Genomic DNA, 17,587 nt, shown 5'->3' with positions numbered 1-17,587 from the left:
GCAAATGCTTCCTTACTGCCAACGCTAAGATGTTTCTCCAAAGACAGGCTGGAGATGATAATAGAAGATACTACTTTGGATCATTAAAAAATTATTGCCAAAAAATAAGGTCTGCAGGGCATGTTCAACTAAGGTGCACCGATTTTTTTTTCGTGTGAACAACCCATTGCAAAAAGAGACGCTCGTATCAGGGGGAGATCAAACTGCCCGGGAGCTGCCTGCAAGCGCGGGGCATTCAGCCGTGCCATCGCCAAGGTCAGGGAGGTTCTGCTGAGGCCCAGGGCCACCAGCCGCAAGCCGGGGCCCCGACCGCCATCCCAGGCACAGACCACGCTCCCGGGGCGGGCTCTGCTGCCGGCTCCCGGCCCGGGCCGGGGCGCTAGGGCCCGGGGCGGTGCGGACCCGCCACGACCGGGCCGTGACGCCGCTCGCTCCCCGGACTCCCGCGGTACTTGGGGCGGGATCGCCCACCGAGTGTCCGGGCCGAGCCCGGCGGTGCCGTCCGGTCGCGCCACGCTCGGTGCCGGCCCCGAGGGCTCTCACGCCGCGCCGCGGGGAGGTGGCGGGGGCTCGGCGGGGCGGGGGGAGGCGGTGCCAGGCGGGCGGGGCCCGGGCTCGGCGGGGCTGTGGCAGTAGCGGCGGCCGTGGCCGGGACTGGGCGAGTTGGAGCCAGCGGCGGCGGCGGTACAGCTGCGGCGGCAGCATGGCTTCGTCGCTGGGGAAGAACGAGCTGCTCTTCGCCGACTGGATGGCAGCGCTGCCGGGCAGCCTCCACAGCACCCCGCTTACCAACCTGGCCATCCCCGGTGGGTGCTCCCGGCTGCCCGCCCCGCGGCTGCCCTGCGCCGGGAACGTGAAGCTCTCGGTGCGGTTCAGCGCTCCACGCTCTGGGGAGGCGGCGCGCCCCGGCCGTGCTGCCGCGGGGTTCCGCGGAGATCCCTTACCGCGCTGCCGCGGGGCTCCGTGCCCGTCCCTCGCCGCGCTGACTTGCACTGCCTGTGGGAGTGGGTGGGAGCCAGCGGGGCAGGTGCGGGCAGAGGCGCCGGCGGGACGCGGCTCCGGCGGCCCCGCGCTGTGAGCGGCTGTGGGGCGGCGGGTGCGAAGTGCGCGGCTGTACCTGGTGTCGGGGAGGGAAGGGAGCCTGTTCCTGTACCGCCGGACTAGCGTAGCAGCCCAAGCAGTAAACCTCGCCTAGGACCTAAATGCCACATACTGCCCCTTTCCCCGTAAACTTGTGCGGCGAGGTCGGTCGGAGCGGGGACGGACGCAGGGCTGCGGCTGCGGGAGGGGAGGCAGGCTGCGGCACTGTGCGGCTTCGTGTCATGTCGCTGTCAGAAAACGCTCGATCTCAACACAATTCTAAATAAGATGAGGGATGGCAGGTGATGGTATTTAGACTACGAACTCTTTCCTGTCCTTCCTCAGTTTTGTGTTTTGTTTTTGTTTTTTTTTAAGATTTTAAGTATGGTTGTAGACTTAGGCAAAATACATATTAGAATGCAAACCAGTAATTGTTTCAGATGATCTCTGTTTGAAGGAGCACCTCAAGGTTTTGCAAGACCTCTTTACCAGCATCCTTCCTCTCTAAGGTGTCTAACCGGACTGAGGTTTCAGAGATGTTGAAGCTCTAATGTCTTAAGCTTCTTGTGAGAAATGTTCACTTCTTGCAAGTTTCGTGTAGTAGGTGCTCGTGTTACACCAGTTGTTATAGTACTAAAGATACTTTAGTACAATGTAATAGGAGCTGATATTTGTGATGATATATTTTCTGTAGTGTCATTTAGACGCAGGTGTGCCCTTCTAGAATTAAATGTCTCTTAGTTTCTTATGGTTTACACAAGCTATATCTAGTATTTTACTTGCTACACTGAGTGTTGCTGTTGGTTGAATATATCCTGTATAAAATTGTGTCCCTCCAAGGCATAGGAACCCAGCATCTGCAATTGTTCCACCAAATTCTGTTGGAGCTGTAAAAATCTTCCAGTGTAATAACTTTTCATTAACCCACAAACTGTGGAATGCTCTTATGGAATATTGGCATGATGAGAAATTATTCTCTTTGGGATGCATGGTGGTTTTTCCAGTTAGATGTATTGTTTTAGAGACTTTTTCCTGGTTTGAGGAGAAATTATGAAACTTAACTTGCTTCCAGATGCAAAAAATTGCCTTTGTTATGCATCACCATTAAGTGACTTCCTTTACCGAAGGAAGCATCATGAGGCTGTTACTGGTACATCTATCTCGCCAACATCTCTCTGTTACTTTCTTACTGTCCACAATTTTTTGAAGTGGACGTTTCTCAGAGCTTTCTCAGTAATAATACAAGCTTTCACACCTTGTTTAAATTAAAAACAAACAAACCAACCAATTTACGGTGGGCTGTGCTGGTTAATCCCAATATAGCATTTAACAGTGAGCAAGTTCTGCAGGCTTTAAGTGCAGAGACTGAGCCCTTACATTGGCAGAACTATTTTGTTCATGCAACAGCAATGCACACAGACTTGCTTTTTGTGAAATTAGCAGAAAAACTTATATGATTTGAGTGGTGTAGCATTAAGACCTTTGAAATTTGTCCTTCTGTTAGTGTAAATTGACATAGACTTTTTATCTGCCTGTCTCACTTTTAAAATGCCAGGTTTGGCAAATAGAGTCTTATACGGAGGGTAGCAATATAGTTCATGTGAATTTGTCGACTAGGGCGTATGGCACGCAGACTATAGGTATCAGTGTAGTTTAAGCATTATCTTTTAACAAGAGATTTATTATTATATTCAACATACAGTGTGGACATGCACAATAGTGAGGAAAAGGGCTAACATGGGATTGGTTTCATCCTTTAAGAAGAGATAACCTTTTGGACATTCTTAGTATTATATGAAAGTTTTCTCCCATATGTCTACAACTGAGCATTAATAACATGTGCATAGTAGCTGTTAGCATGTAACTAGTATTCAAGTAGTTAATGCAAGGAATGTGTGTAATGCAAAACTTCATGTGTCAAGGTAGCGTTAACTTGTGAATTTTTCACTGTTTTTGAAGTTAGTGTCGTATTCATAGCATTTTATTTACATTGTCTGTTTTTTTTCCCCATACCAAAAGAAGTTAACAGTACATTTTTTTTCTGTTTTTTCCAGCAGGATTTAAACTTCCCTTGTGCAGTAGGAATACTGATTTTGACCTTATTTCAGCTGGATGAAATTCAGTTCTGGAGCCAGAGTCCAACAATGCTAATGTTGAAGAAAACAAACTATTAGCTTGAAAATGTTAGAATGAATTTTCCATTACAAAGGGTGTTCCTCTGTATTACGGGGGAAGTGTTGTTTTACAAATCATCAGTACATTTCTCATTGTCTAGAAGGAGTGCTTGGAACTGAGGTGATACACTCAGTTGTCTTTGCACAGACATGCTTGTATTATTTTAGCTGTTGCAAAGAGAAGCACAAGTCCCATGATACTCTGTCATGATTGTATTTAAACTATATTGTTGAAGGAATTTTCTGTTCATAATATGTTTAAAAATTGTGCTCATACTCTTTTGTTGTTGAGTTGCTAAGCTTATGCAGGTACAAATTTATACTATTTACCACCCCTTATACATTTGTAAATAACAAATCTGTGCTGGATTTTTTTCATATTTCAGTAAGTTCTTCTACTCATTCCATTCTCCACAGTTCAAGCTGGGTCCTTTTGTTTTCCCAACTGCAGGAACCCTCTAGATGAGACAGAAATCTCTAATATAGCTTGTGCCAGCTTTGTCCATCAAAAACTTTTCTATTTTAATTTCTTCCACATATGAGGATGATGCATTTTCTATGAGGTTTTTGTCTTTGTTTGAGTTGACTATGTCTGTGTTCTCTTATGCTGCAAGTGGCAGATTTTCCTCAAGTGATAATGGTAGCAAATAACAGTATACAATCTTTGGAAATAAAATGATCTGTTAGTTTCCAGAAAATGCCACACAAATTTAATCTTCTATTGCTATGACAATTAGAATAATGAAAGGATATATTCTTAGGACTTTGGGTCAAGGTGTACATCTTCTACTGCTTGCAGCCTGCCTCTTGTGTTAGAGGATCTGCCTGGCTGAACTCTCTACAGTTTGTCTAAGAAAAAGGTGGAGGACTGTGGATTCTGGTCTTTGGGGGAAGGGTGTCTTTCAGTAGTTGATAAAATGTGGTTTTGTCAGTGCCTGTTCTTCTTTGACCAGGATAAGAAATAGGTTTTTGGAGGCATTGCATGTTTATAGGACTGAAATCTTCATGCTCCCAAGGTGAGGCTGAAAAGTGAGGTATGGAGAGCCTGTGTATTCTGCTGTGTCAATGCACCTTCCTTAATCTGAGCTGATCATATCAGTTACATGCAGTGCAGTAAATAGACATCAGCAGGCAGCATTTCCTTATGAATTGTTCCACTTATTGATCAATAAACTTTCTCACTGACAGTCTTTAAATATGTGTCTAGTTTAATATCAGAGTCTTTCTATGAATAATTTGTGCAATCATTGTTGCGTTTTCCCCTGGTGCTAATATTCCAAGACTCTGAGAAGTCCACAAGAATAATTTATGACTGAAAAGAGTATTTTCTTCCATAGTAACTCATCCCTCCACCAAAACTTTTACTAACCCAAGATTCTGCTATATGAGCAGTCATGATGCATGCTAGGGCCATGTCTGTAAAGTGTAAAATCTTCTGAATGAATTTAAGACCCAGAATTTCCCTTGAGTGCATAACTTTTTGGAGTTGTGATTATTCAAGCTTTTGTTTCTGATTTCCTTGTGCAGATGAAACCTCTGACCTCAGCATATATTCTTGTTGCTCGAAAATGCAACGTGAACAATACAATTCTCGTGAAAAATATTTTCCCAGGACCTCTTTGGCTTCTGTTGTTTTTCAGATGGGATTTTAAATTTTTTTTATTTTGACATACAACTTTCTTTGTCCATCAATTGGAAAGCAATTGCTAGACACAGCAGAGCTAGCTTGGCTCACTTCAAATAAGAAGCAAGTTATCAGGTGGAATTTTTTAGTACTACCCATCTTTAGAAAAAGGCTCAGAGACTTGAAATTTCTATTTCACACTATCATCATACTTTGCAAAGAAAGAGCAAGACCTCATGCGGAGTTATTTCACAAAGAAGAGGATGTGTGGTAGTGTCAAATGGCAAAGATGTATTAAGATATTGAAGATGGTTGGGGGAGACTTGGGAGAAGAAAGTGCAACTGGAATATTTTGGCCTTTTTTGTGAACAATAGCAGTGCTGTGTTAACAGGTTCTGTTTCAAATATTTTAACTTCCATTGCAATAGCTTGTAAATGTTCAAGTGATATTTTGTTTCTTGGATAGACATTCCCCATTCTCATCCCCTTGGGGAAATTCTTTCACCTTAAAAAAGTCTAGAACTTCTTCCTTTTAGTTATGTAGACACACAGCATTTTCACTGTTTAAATGTTATTAGGAAACTCTTTAATTGTGATCTTGAATAGCCAATGATTTGGATTTGACTTAAGAGTGAAGGGTGATTGTGTTTGACATGTGGGATCTGTTTCAGCCTTTTCTGTCTGCTCCCGGTCAGCAGAATACCTCTGCTTCACTTGCCTGGGTCCAATTCTGTACAAAATTAGCTTTGCCTAGAGCTCTAAACTGATGATGCAGGTCAACTTATAAATAAAACTATAATGCAAGTTGCCCATTAGCTTTTGACATGTATATGTACCTCGAAGAGTTCTTTCTTTTCTGCTGTGCCTTGCAGTCAATTTTCAGTGGTTTTCTACCAGAAGTAAGTACCTTATGCTTTCTTTTTTTCTGATCAGAAAATGAGCAAATATCCTTACAACTATTCTTTAGGATAGCTCTTTTTTAATTTGTTGATGATCCTTTTAAATCAATCACTTTTATCCACAAAACAGTTTCTCTCTGGCCTTGCACATGCTAATGTCTCATTTCCAACCCTTTCAGAAATATTTCTGTGTGATACAGTTTCCTGTGGCATTCGCCATTAATTTCTCCTGCTGTGACATGTTTCTAGCACACACAAAATAAAGCTGTTTGTTTACTCACATTGCCGTAAAAATCAAACAGTTTGAACCCTTCGGTTACTTGCCCATCTGCTACCAGAGGTAATTCGAAACTGCCTTTGCTTGGTTTCCCAACAGGGGCTGTTTATTAATCCAGCCATCTCTGTCCACCGTGTCTCCTGCAGCTCAGTTCCAGCAGAACTGCGTTCTCCAACCTGCCTTGCATCCTGCCATCGTGGCAGGTGTGGCAGAGGGAACAGCTTTGTTGCCATCTGGAATTATTTCTGTCTTTCCAACTCAATGAACTGCTGGGGTTTTTAATCTCTTGTCTGAAAATTTCTTGACTGTTCTGTGTATCCAAACTGCCCTTACCTTCTGACAGTCTTTAACTTTGTGTTTGGTGTGTGTTTTATGTTTGGTAATTTCCTATGGTTCTTACTATACTGCAACTTGAACTCTTGTCTTTCCTGCAAAATGGATTTTCCTTTGAAGATGCTCAACTGTGACACGTTCTCAACTGTGTAAGTATTTTAAAATGCAGATCCTAGGTAGACAGAGTTTTGCAGACTGTAACTTTAAACTCCCTAAGAGTGCTGTGCAATCTCTTCTACTGTTCTGTATAGAAATAATAATTAAAATGCACACTACTTTTTAGAAATTAATTGTATACAATTTATATAGCATTCAAATATAATGTATATAATTTAAATAGCACTCAGATTTAGTAGACAGATTTCTGTTTAACTGTTCTGCTCTTCAAAGAGCAGCCAGTTCCAGGGAGAATAACTTTCATTCCCATCTTATCCTTTCTTCAAAGTAGTTTGAAATTATAGGTGCTTAATTTGTGAACAGATCTCCTTGTGCAATCCCTACAGTATAGCCCTTGGGACACTGCAAAAAATATAATTGGGAAGAAATGTGGTTCAAAATCTGAAGGTTTGGATTTTAATCTAAATTTTTGCAAAGTTGAATGGTTTTTCATTTGACCTACTGTAGCAAACCTTGGTTTAATCTTTTCCATTACTTTGAACAGCTATATAGTGTCAGCTAATAATGATACATAAAGGCTGAAATATATAATTTCATTTTAGAAAGTCCAGGTTTCTATTTTTCTGTCTATTTTAACACCATCCCAGTTTTCACCATAATCTAATTTAAAACAAATTGCTAAAACAGTTTTCAGATGCTTTGCAATTTTTTGAAATGGTGTCTCAGTATTAAAAAAAGTTAATCTTTGGCTCATCCAATCTCTTACCTGGTCAGCTCACATACCTATGCTTAAATATTTAGTGTTTCAACTATGAAAATAAAATGTAGAATACTTTTAAAAGATAGAGGATGTAAAGAAGAAACAGATTTCCTTTGTTTTGGTTCCAGGCTTTGCTCCCTTCTGTGTTTTTTCCTTAGGGTGTTTCTGATGATTGGAGATACGTGGCATGTGCTGCTGCCATCAAGGCAAACACCTATCTATGTAGTCTATTGCATTATGAATTTTTCTTGTAATTTAAAAAAGCCAGGATAAAGGCCAGTGAACTAATCTAGTCTTTAATAAATAGCCGTTTTTTTAACAGAACAAACTCCAGTGAGATGAATAGTATACTTCATGCTTTACATTGTTGTCATGCTGTCGTCCATAGTAGTTTTGTGTTTGAATAGAATTTTTTTTTAAATCCGATTAAACACTTGGCTTTTCTTTATACATTGGCAGCTTGGTTTTATAATTATGAAAGGTTTCTAAACTCGGATTTAAGTGAGAGTAAGAAAAATGTAGAAAAGGTGAGTTACATGTAGTGCTGTGCAATCAAATTGATGCTTTAGAGCCTCAAAGGTTATTAGTTTCTTAGCTTTGCTAAATCCTGCTCTAATCTCAAGGAGCCCAGTGATACTGAGGCTGTCCTTGCTCTTAGGAGGAGAGCTGGGTTTGGAAGTCTGCTCAGTGGGTTATGGAAAATTTCACTGACCCCTAGGCTGCACTTTGGAAGTAAAGGTGTTTTGTTTTATACTGCAAAGCCCACAAAAGCTTTTGGTGGAGTGCTGCTTTCCATCCATTGTGCGTGCTACCCAAAAGTTGCTTTGTCAATGGGGAAGTTTGAGCAGGTGCTCATTCTAGGTGCTAGCGCAGGAATCCCAAGAGATTTGCTGTTTTAGGTTTAGTCTTCTTTCCTTCTGTTGAAACTCTCAGATTTTGCAAGACTGTTCTAATTGTGTAGATCATGTTCACAAGTACTGTGTCAGGAGCCATGCAAGCTGGGGTAGTGGTGTCTTGTATTTCATGTGTGAGGATGATTTTCATGTATTCCTATCATGTGATCAAAAAATGGGAGACACTTGGATGGGTTCCCTGAGACTTGAAGTGCCTGCATCTCCAAAGGGGCTCATCTGTGTGTGGTGGGCAGATCAGGAGATCTCTTTGAAGCTGCTGCAGGAGGCAGTTGCCAGTTACTTTTTCCATTGCTGGAAAGCAGTGAAGATTGTGTTGGCACTCTGCATGGCACAACGGTAGGAGTAATTCATTCACTGGGGTAAACAGGCTGGATGAAGCTGGTTTTGGACAGAAATTCCCAGTTAACCTAAGCCACAAAAAGGGGAGGATATTAATTGGAAGAGGTAAAGATCTAGCTTGGGCACTGAGTAGCAGATGCTGTCTTTGTCTGTATTCATCTGCATCCTCATTGCACAAAAAAAAATCACTTTTAGGGGTTGCATCAGTATTTTTTTTTTTTTTCATATAGATTGGTATATATTTGGTATATATTTTGGTATGTTTAAATTCAGGACACTTAGACCATGTGAATCCAAACCTGGAATTGTCTATTTTGGACCATGTATGTGTGTTAGTTTGTTTGGTTTGTTTTGTTTTTAATGCTTTAACTTTTCCTCCACCTTGTACAGTTATCTCACCATTTCCATGATTGAAGTGAATCTTTGCCAGTGGTATGGAAATACTCAGTTTTGGTGAACTGTAATCTGCAAAGCGTTGCTCAGTTTGAGTTCTGCCTTCCTCTGCTTCTGGTGCAAAAATTGGCAGCTGTTCTTCTTTCAAATAGGAGAGATCACCTCAAAACAGGTGCTGTCCATGATGGGAATGGGGAACACATGTCTAGACATGCTCAAGGCTTATCTAGGAGTGCAGGCTCTTGCTGTGAGCAGGAGCTGGACTCCTGCCGTTAGCAAAGTGTTATTTAGTGTGTGTGCCGAGTGAGTGTTTTGAGAAACACTTTATAAGTTGACAATACATAAGGAGAAAACAAGCCAGCTTCAGTAATTTTTGGATCTATAATAGGGGAAACAAGCCAAGGGACGCTGTGAAGGACATGAACTGCACTTGAATGCTGTTGCTTCTGGTGTGCATGAGGCAGGATTTCCTTTAGAAATCACAGTGTGGAATATGGAGAAAACTGGGATTTCTAAGACGAATTTTAATGAACTGGCCAGCAATGCTTCAGATTCTCATTGAAAACAGTGTACAAACCAATGAAACTAACACTGACTTCTTTGAGAGCTTAAGATGGTGCCGTTTTTCTGGTGTCGCAGAGAAATGGTTGGCTTTTGTGCCATTATGTATTTGGCCCTGTCACATCATCCTGCTCTACGGGGGTCAGAACAAGCCACTGTAAGGCTGAGTGATCTGGTCCATGTTGGGATTTCAGTTCCTAGCTGCTTATTAATATTCTTTGTACACCGCAGAATTCTTACTGTTTCCTTTGAGGCCACATCCTTCACGAAACCAAGAGTAATCTCTGCTATCGGAAAGTGACTTCAGTTTTGCAGGAGAGCCTTGTTTATATCTGGATTGAAAAAGAGTTAAAGTGGGTGAAGGTGGAGGTCTAGGACCAGGGAGAAGTGCTGTGTTGAAGGTAGATCAAAGGTGCAGTAAGTTCAGTGCTTTGGCTCTGGTATCATCTCTGATCTATATCACAGAAGAGACTCAAGGAACAGGTGAGAAAAAAGAGATATTCCCCTCTATACATATCCTTTTACTCTTCTGGCCTGTGTACTTTTCAGAACTGGATTTTACCTTTTTTCAGCATGGCTCTCCCATATATGCTAAGAGAGATAAGGTTTCTTAATCTTCAAGCCACCTATCTTAGGCTGTGAATTACCTTGAATTTTCCCATGGAGAAAGAAGCTGATGGTGTTTTGTTGTAATTTTTAGGGTTTATTAATTGGTTTTGTATTTCAAAAGGTATTCAGAAGTGCTGATAAATAAATTAAATTCCTTGAAAGCAGCTTCTCCAAGTCAAGTGAGAGATAATGCCTTTTCATTTTGGAATTGCTATTGTCTACAAGAGCATGCTGTTCTTCAATGCAGAAGCCAAGAAGCAAAATGCAATTCCTTTTACATCTCACTTTCCATCAGGTGTTACTTCTGCTCTGTCTTAAGAGTGGGATGCAGGGCAGAAATACTTAGACAATATGTAAAACCAATAGAGATATGGAGGAGTATTCTAATTGGAAATGACACTTGAAAGGAAGTGAGGATAGGATAACATGCCTGTTTTTCTGCCTGCTACATTAAAAAAGTGCTTAAAAGACACTATGTAAGACAAAAGAATGTGTTTTTAAAATTTGCACCAACTTACAGACAAACCAGGAAAGATCCAGGATAAAAGTGTGTTTAAAGTGAACTTTTTTTCATAAGTTTTACTCAGTTCATGGTTCAGGTGCCTTTATTTCCTTCGGATTAATTTTCAGCAGTTTATTGGATAACAGGATTCACTCACAAGAGGAGAAATTTTAACATGAATCTAACTGAATCTGGTTTTCCACTGCCTTATACCATGTATAAATGCAGATCTGTATGAAATGTCACTAAATTAGAGCAGTAACTGTATTTTTACTTTGTGCACTATGTAGAGTGGAACTGAGTCTGCCTCAGTTAGCTCTTGATGAATAAATTGCTCTGAACAGCTGAAGAAAGCAATGCTGACTAGATGATGAACTTAAATATGGCCCTCTAAAATACCCACTGTAATGCATGTGTCAGAAAGAAAAGTACTAGCTTGTGTTGCTTATAGTCTTTAAGTGAACCATTATTAAATAGCTACATTAAAGAAAAAATAATCTATCTTCAGAGTGAAAAAATCACAAGATTTACAGTTCAGCTTTATCCAAAAATTCCATTGTCTTTGCTTATGACCTAAATATAAATCAGGGAACAAGAAGAGATAGGCAAGTTTGGGGATTTTACCTATTGCATGGCAAAATCAGCTGACACATACACTGTGATGACTAATGATGCTAGATCAAACCCTAATGTACAGAAAAGGAGGAAATAGCATATGGTCTAATTGATTATTTTGAAGCTGAAATACCACTAAGTAATATTTTGTGTTTTATCTGTATTGTAACGGTGTTTGAGGTAGCAGGCCTTTCACAGACTTGCTCCTTTTTACTGTAGAAAATATGGTGTATTAACATTTATTTGTAATGATATGCTTTAATATTTAGACCAAAGTATTTCAAAGACAAGCTAGCTTATTTTCAAAGTCTCAACATATCTTTTAAGATGCTGATGTAATTGAAGTCTGGAGAACTCTTGGAAGAAGAGTAAGTAAAGGTTGAAATTTCTGGGTTTTGTCTCCCAAAGATGTAGTGATTTTTTTTACTGGAATTACTATGGAATTGAGATAGGCATTGAAACAGAAAATACTCATCAAGAAAGGGCTTTAAAATTTGGGTTATTTGAGGCTGCATACGGTTCTTTCATAACAGCAGTCTTGCTCTGTTTTCTGAAGCCCTGGAACACCAAGGCTATTCATACCTCTTTTGAACAGCTTCTTCCAAAAGACCAATCCTCTTCCTTTGGTCTCTGATCTAGGCTGGATTTTCATGTTGCATAGCTGTGTGATGGCTTGAAAATACATAGTTTAAATTATGGTGGGGAGAATAGAAGAGTAGCTGTCAAAAACACTACGTGGATTTCTGTATTGCATTGAAGGTAAGGATTTATGGAGTTTTTCAGTTTTTCTCTGAACTGGGCACTGAGAAGAGTAGTAGAGCTGGAGATCCTTGAGACATCACAGTGCAAGTGATCAGACATGGTGACTTTGACATTAGTCATGCCGAGTAGATACAGCTCTATACCAGCATGTGAAAACACCGGTGACTGGTGGTGGGGCTGGTCTGAGACAGGGCTTCTGACTTATGCCTTTTGCTGATGCTTGAGCCAAAGACATAGGCTTAAAGCTTGTCAGAAAAAAATGGTCAGAACATGGAAAGTATGTGCATGTTTTATCCATCTCCATAGCCTTCGTATTAAACACAAATTATAAAGGATTCATTTTCTCTATCATGACAGGATGTTTTCCATGTTTTGTTGACAGGAAAACTAAATTACTTGATTAAAATCAGGGATGCTGAGGCAGGAATAGAAAATGAACCTGTGTTTTATAGATCTTAATTTAGTGACTTGACCTTTAAGCCATGCATTTTCCCAAGCATAGAGGAGAAAAGCTTCTTTTGACAGCAGATGCATCAGGTTTTTATGTTTTGTACCTGAGATTTCTGTGCTTTGCACTATGTCATACCAGCAAGGAAAGGAAACATTTTTCACAGGAAAGCAGCACGTGCATCAAGTCTGATGGCATGCAGAGCACTGCATTGCATCACCCACCTCTCAAGTGGTCTCTGAAAAGAAGGACCACTCAGAGGTGAAACCAGGCTGTAAGTGGTTTGGCAGATTTCCACGGATTGGAGGGTGAGCTGCAGGAGATAAGGTTTCTGGCCTCATCTGAGAATCAAATAAAGGGTTACAGAAGCTCCAGCTAAACTGGGGGTTTGCAAGCTCTGCAGAGCAAGGGAGGCCAGTTAGCAGCACATTCTGAGTTACATTAGAGGTTGCATGTGCTGTCTTGGAGTTATATGCAAGCACTACCTCAACCCTGCACTGGATGTTCCCTAGTGGCATCTGGCAGCACTTCTTCCCCTTTCAGTCTGGGAACCACAGACAGGTGGTTTTATCTGCATCATGTGGAATTGTTTCCTGATGTGAAGGTGGATAAGCAAGTTGCATATTGCTGTAATCTTTAGTGTATTCTAGTGGGGAGAGAGGCAAGGTGTGAGCACTTGGAAGCCTCATAAGCATTGCCTGAAAGCATGAAGGCACCAGGATTTTCATCCATGCTCCAAAATGACGCAAGAGAGAGAATAAAGTGAAAAAAAAAGAAATAAATATTCTGAAGGCTGGAGGGATGTAGATGAGCCGTTTAGGTTACTACCCTAAATCTTTGCCTGGAGATTAGGGGGTGAGCACTGCCAGATTTAGCTCCATCTCTTTGCAAAGCATTGCTTCAGAAAGCATCTAGAGCATAGCCTAGTAGTCTTTTTGTTGGTTGATTTTGCTTTGAAGACTTCAGCATAAGTTAAGGAAAATGTGTGCTCAGAAAGAGGGACACAGGTACTGTTGGGGAAAATAAGTGAAATTTACAATAACAAGGCCCACATTTTACTGCTAAATAACAGGATATACCCAGGCATTTCACCAGCTGCTAAGTTTTTTGTGGGCTCTGAAAAGACTCTTTTACTTCTGCTGTTCTTATGTGTGTTCCGAAAATACACATTGCTGCAATACCCCTGTCTAATAAATTTTGTACTCAGGAACCCTGTTTGGAGAAAACCATCTATATACCATTGCAGCCCAGGCCTTACTTTAAAAAAATGTGAGTGTGAGAGAATTTGCTGTGAAGTTTGAGTAAAGTGAGTGATAAACCATGCAGGTAAATATTTCTGCAAGCTCACAGCAGAACGGGGCTGTGTTCTGATACTTTGGTGCTGCGATCAAGCAATGTTGCAGTATTGAAATACTTTATGAATGCCAAGCTTCGATGTTTAAAGTGAAAACTGTTGACAAATCCTTTTCATAGCTTTTAATTTTTTATAACTTTAAATTCAATCAGAATATCAAATTGCTGAAGCCCTAAAAGGATGTTTGCCAGTAGGCCTTTGCCTACTGTTAGATGCTTCCTGCTGCTCTTCTTGGCAATGAATTCATGATTTCAGAAAAATAAGCTTCAAGGAATTTCTTTGGGGATGAAGAGCGAGGCTGATTAATGACTTTGTCAAAGCAACAGGTTAAAATTTCTTTACAGTTGTCCTGTTGTGCGTGATACTTCCTAAAATATCCAAAATAAATCTTCATAGCAGTGTTTGCAGTCAATCTGACTGGCTTGCTGGTGAAGGCAGCACTGAACTGCTAAAACTGAGTACTGAACATGGCATTTCTTCATTGCTGCAATGTTTGGGTCCTGTTTTAATTTATTTTTTTTTCACTAACAACCTAGCTGATAACAAGCTCATTATTGAAGCATACAAGGAATACCAATGTAAAGAAGCACATGAAAAAAGCCTGCATCACAGGGAAATGGACTTGAGTTGGATAAAAATAAACAGAAAGTTAGGGTTCCTTTTTTAAGGGAGATGTTAAACATGTTAAATTCAGGAAGAGACTTGGAGGGTGGCAGAAGCTGGTATTATGGCAGATGAGGCAGCTGGGAAGAAATCACCACTGCTGTTGTTATCCTCTGTTGGGGTTTGAAAAGATAGGTGTCTGCTAAGGAAGGCAGGAGGCTCTCTTGAAATGGAAAATGTAAACCCCCTCCATCTGAATTATTACAGTTTTGAAATGAAGGTGCTCTCAGGCAAAGATATGGGAGTAGGAATAACAGTTCTTTATTAGGAAAAATAAAAATGCAGTAATATGAAACAACATTGACAGAGTCAGAATACAACCTGACACCCTGTGGTAGTAGCCCAATTAAATGGTGGCTGCAGCCCTCCTGCAGTGACAGGTGTGGTTCTGTTGAAGCAGTGATCCTGTAGAAGGGTGCAGTTTTCCTCTGAAGGTCCAGTGGTGGTGTAGATGGGCCTGGTCTTCCTCTGGGAATCCAGTGGGAAAAGGTTGCCTGTGGTGTTCCAAGGCTCAGATTATATCCAGGTGGGAATGCTTGGCTCCTCCCCCTGGGCAGAGCATCTCCCAGTGGGATGATGTAATTTTATCAGTCATGAAGTGGGACTCAATGGCCCAAGAAGAGAAGATATATCTCTGGAAGGAGGATTGGTTGTGGAAGAGATAAAGAAAACTGCCCCACCTGGTTTTATTAGGTGGCCCAATTAACAGAAGATGACTGCCCCACCTCTAACAGATGGCAATAGAATGCACACCCCTAGGTATATCTTGCATTTGCAACCTAAGACAGCCACGTGCTCAGAACTGTGATGGTTAATGAAGAGGAGGTGGGTCTGGTGTGGTTGCAAATGAGATGCAGCATTCACAGAATAAGCTGAGTTGGGAGGGACTGGCAAGGCCCTGCACAGGACCATCCCTAAGAATCACAGGTTACGCTGCATGTGGATAATGTCAGATGGATCCCAGGAGCGCTGGCTGTTGTCTGTTGCAGCTGATGCACATGTCTTCTGCAGGTTGGCAGCATGTTGGTGAAGTTTACTCATGAGGGAACTCTCCACAAAACACTTCCAGAAACTTTTTAAGAGATGAAAAATGTTCATCCATGCTTTGTTGATTTCTCTTGAATTGGGATTACTTTCTAGCAGAAAGCATTTAGAGGTAGTTTAGAGAGCAGCAATTAAGATACATTTATATTTCTTCATCAGGGACAAGTTTGGAAGTATATTGTAAATTTAGAGACTTTGCTTCTAATCCAGACTATGGGTGACTTGCCACGACTGTTGCTGTATAAAACTTGATGCTGTGAATGCCTTGGTAAATGGTTTTCCCATACCATATGAGAAGTCTGGGCAGGCATTGGAAGACTGAATTTTTGTACGTGACTTGATTTGTTCCCTGAGCTCTTCTTTGCAGGGGGCATCTTAAGCTCTGTCAAAATGCAGTACTCTTTTATAGTGAAGTTTTGTGATGAGTATCTGTCTGGTAAAGAGCCAGCATCTGTGACCTTGGAGCCTGTGTCTGGGTTGTTGTTGTGTGTGTGGCAGAATCTGAACCAATTGAATTACAGCCTGACGATTATGCAGAAGTCACTACTTAACAAGCAGCAAATTTTGGATTCTTTTTCTCTTACCAGTGAGGTGTCTTACATGAACCAGCCTCCTGATAGGACTGTTTATACTATAACTGGAGGATGACAACCTCCAGTTGGGCCTTAATTAGTCATTGCTGTAACTCAGTGAAAAGTAAATTTATATTTGAGTTATTTGCTGGAGTCAAAGCACATTCTATCCTAGAAGAAAATGTAAAGTAGGGAAGACGCAAGAAAATATATTAACAATTAAAAGTAATGCTACTTTTCAATATGCAGATGTACTTTGAGGTTAGCTGTCCCTGACCCATGGGGCACACCTGACTACATACTGTATCAGGCAGTTCCCTAGCTATTGTCTGTAGCTCACTTCCCATCAGATCTCAGCTAGGCTGGCTCAACCATTGTTTTTGGGTACTACCTACACTGTTGTTGTTCTCTGGCAGCATCCTTAACCCCTGCAAGATCCAGACAGAAAATTTGATCACTCCATGAATTGTTCGGGAGTGCTAGTCATGTCTTGTGTTGTAGAAATACTTCCATAAGATGAAGATAAACAAAAGGTCTGGTGATGTGGAAAAAATGGCTAGTATCTCCCTCTCTGAAGCTTTTCTTGTAATAGGCACTGGAAAAGGAATTCCCTTTACTTTAAATTTGCACAGTTTCTGAATATGTGTGTTAAAATGCTGGGCTACGTACTGGGGAGTCCACTTGATACCAAATTATCATCTTCTTTTTTAGGCAGTGATGCTGACTTTCTGAGCTGTCCCTGTATCTGCAAATAAAAGAAAGAACCAAGCCAAAACCCCACAATCACCATAATATTTGTTACTCTGTACATTCTGCCTGAACAGCCCTTTCACCTTCAATGCAGTCCTCTTTTTACTCTCATAAAGGCATTATGGCTTTCAAAGTGTGTTTGAGGTCCAGGTATGTGACAGTGTAATTCTGTATAAATGTATGTTTTCTGCCTGTGCTGTGCTCCCTAATCATAGTTCTCTGGTTGCCTGGAAAGAGGGTATTGCTGTTTAGTATGTCAAACCTGAATTTGAAAGCCTCAGGAAGAGCAAATGATGAGGAATTGCTTATCCCAGCTAAAGGGAAGAGGCGGAGGCTGGGGATACCAGGAGAAGATTTGAGATCTTTGCCCCGCCTGTGCATTTCAGTCTGTATCCTTGGGTGTCAGTTGAAGATGATGTCCCATAAGTTGTTCCATGAGCTGTCCTTTTAAAGCTTGTAATGACACATTTTATTCCGATACTAGAAATTATGAAATCCTGAAGAGACTATTTGCTACATCAAGACCATGAAGAAAGTTGCTGTTAGAGATCCTGTGAGAGTCATATTTTTGAAGGAGCTGTCTCTTCCTACAGGGTATGAAAATGTTTCTGAGCCTGATTAAAGAATATGAGCAATGATTTTTCAGAATGGCTTTCTGGTAGGATTATAACTATCACAGCATACTCTGGGGGTAGTCAAGAAGTGAAATATAAATGTCATTTTCCTCCATATATATTCAGCTTGAAATTAAACTGAATGTTTTTACCGATGAGACTGCTAGAACAACTGATAGATTG

The 17,587-nt window shown here is 41.1% G+C and overlaps 1 protein-coding gene across 1 annotated transcript in view; it reads left to right on the top strand.

The window, feature by feature from the left end:
- Nucleotides 1-675: 675 nt before the first annotated feature.
- The window catches only part of PLCXD3 (phosphatidylinositol specific phospholipase C X domain containing 3), a 78,674-nt gene continuing 61,762 nt past the window's right edge, over nt 676-17,587 (top strand). Inside the window, exon 1 of the mRNA XM_036403193.2 lies at nt 676-806. Within this exon, the coding sequence (XP_036259086.1) occupies nt 704-806 (103 nt within the window). The 5' untranslated portion in view covers nt 676-703. The remainder of the gene's footprint in view (nt 807-17,587) is intronic.

This window comes from Molothrus ater, chromosome Z (genome assembly GCF_012460135.2).
Source record: "Molothrus ater isolate BHLD 08-10-18 breed brown headed cowbird chromosome Z, BPBGC_Mater_1.1, whole genome shotgun sequence".
Classification (NCBI taxonomy): Eukaryota; Metazoa; Chordata; class Aves; order Passeriformes; family Icteridae; genus Molothrus; species Molothrus ater.
The sequence above is the reverse complement of the archived record's forward strand: the minus strand, read 5'-3'. Positions and strand labels throughout refer to the sequence as shown.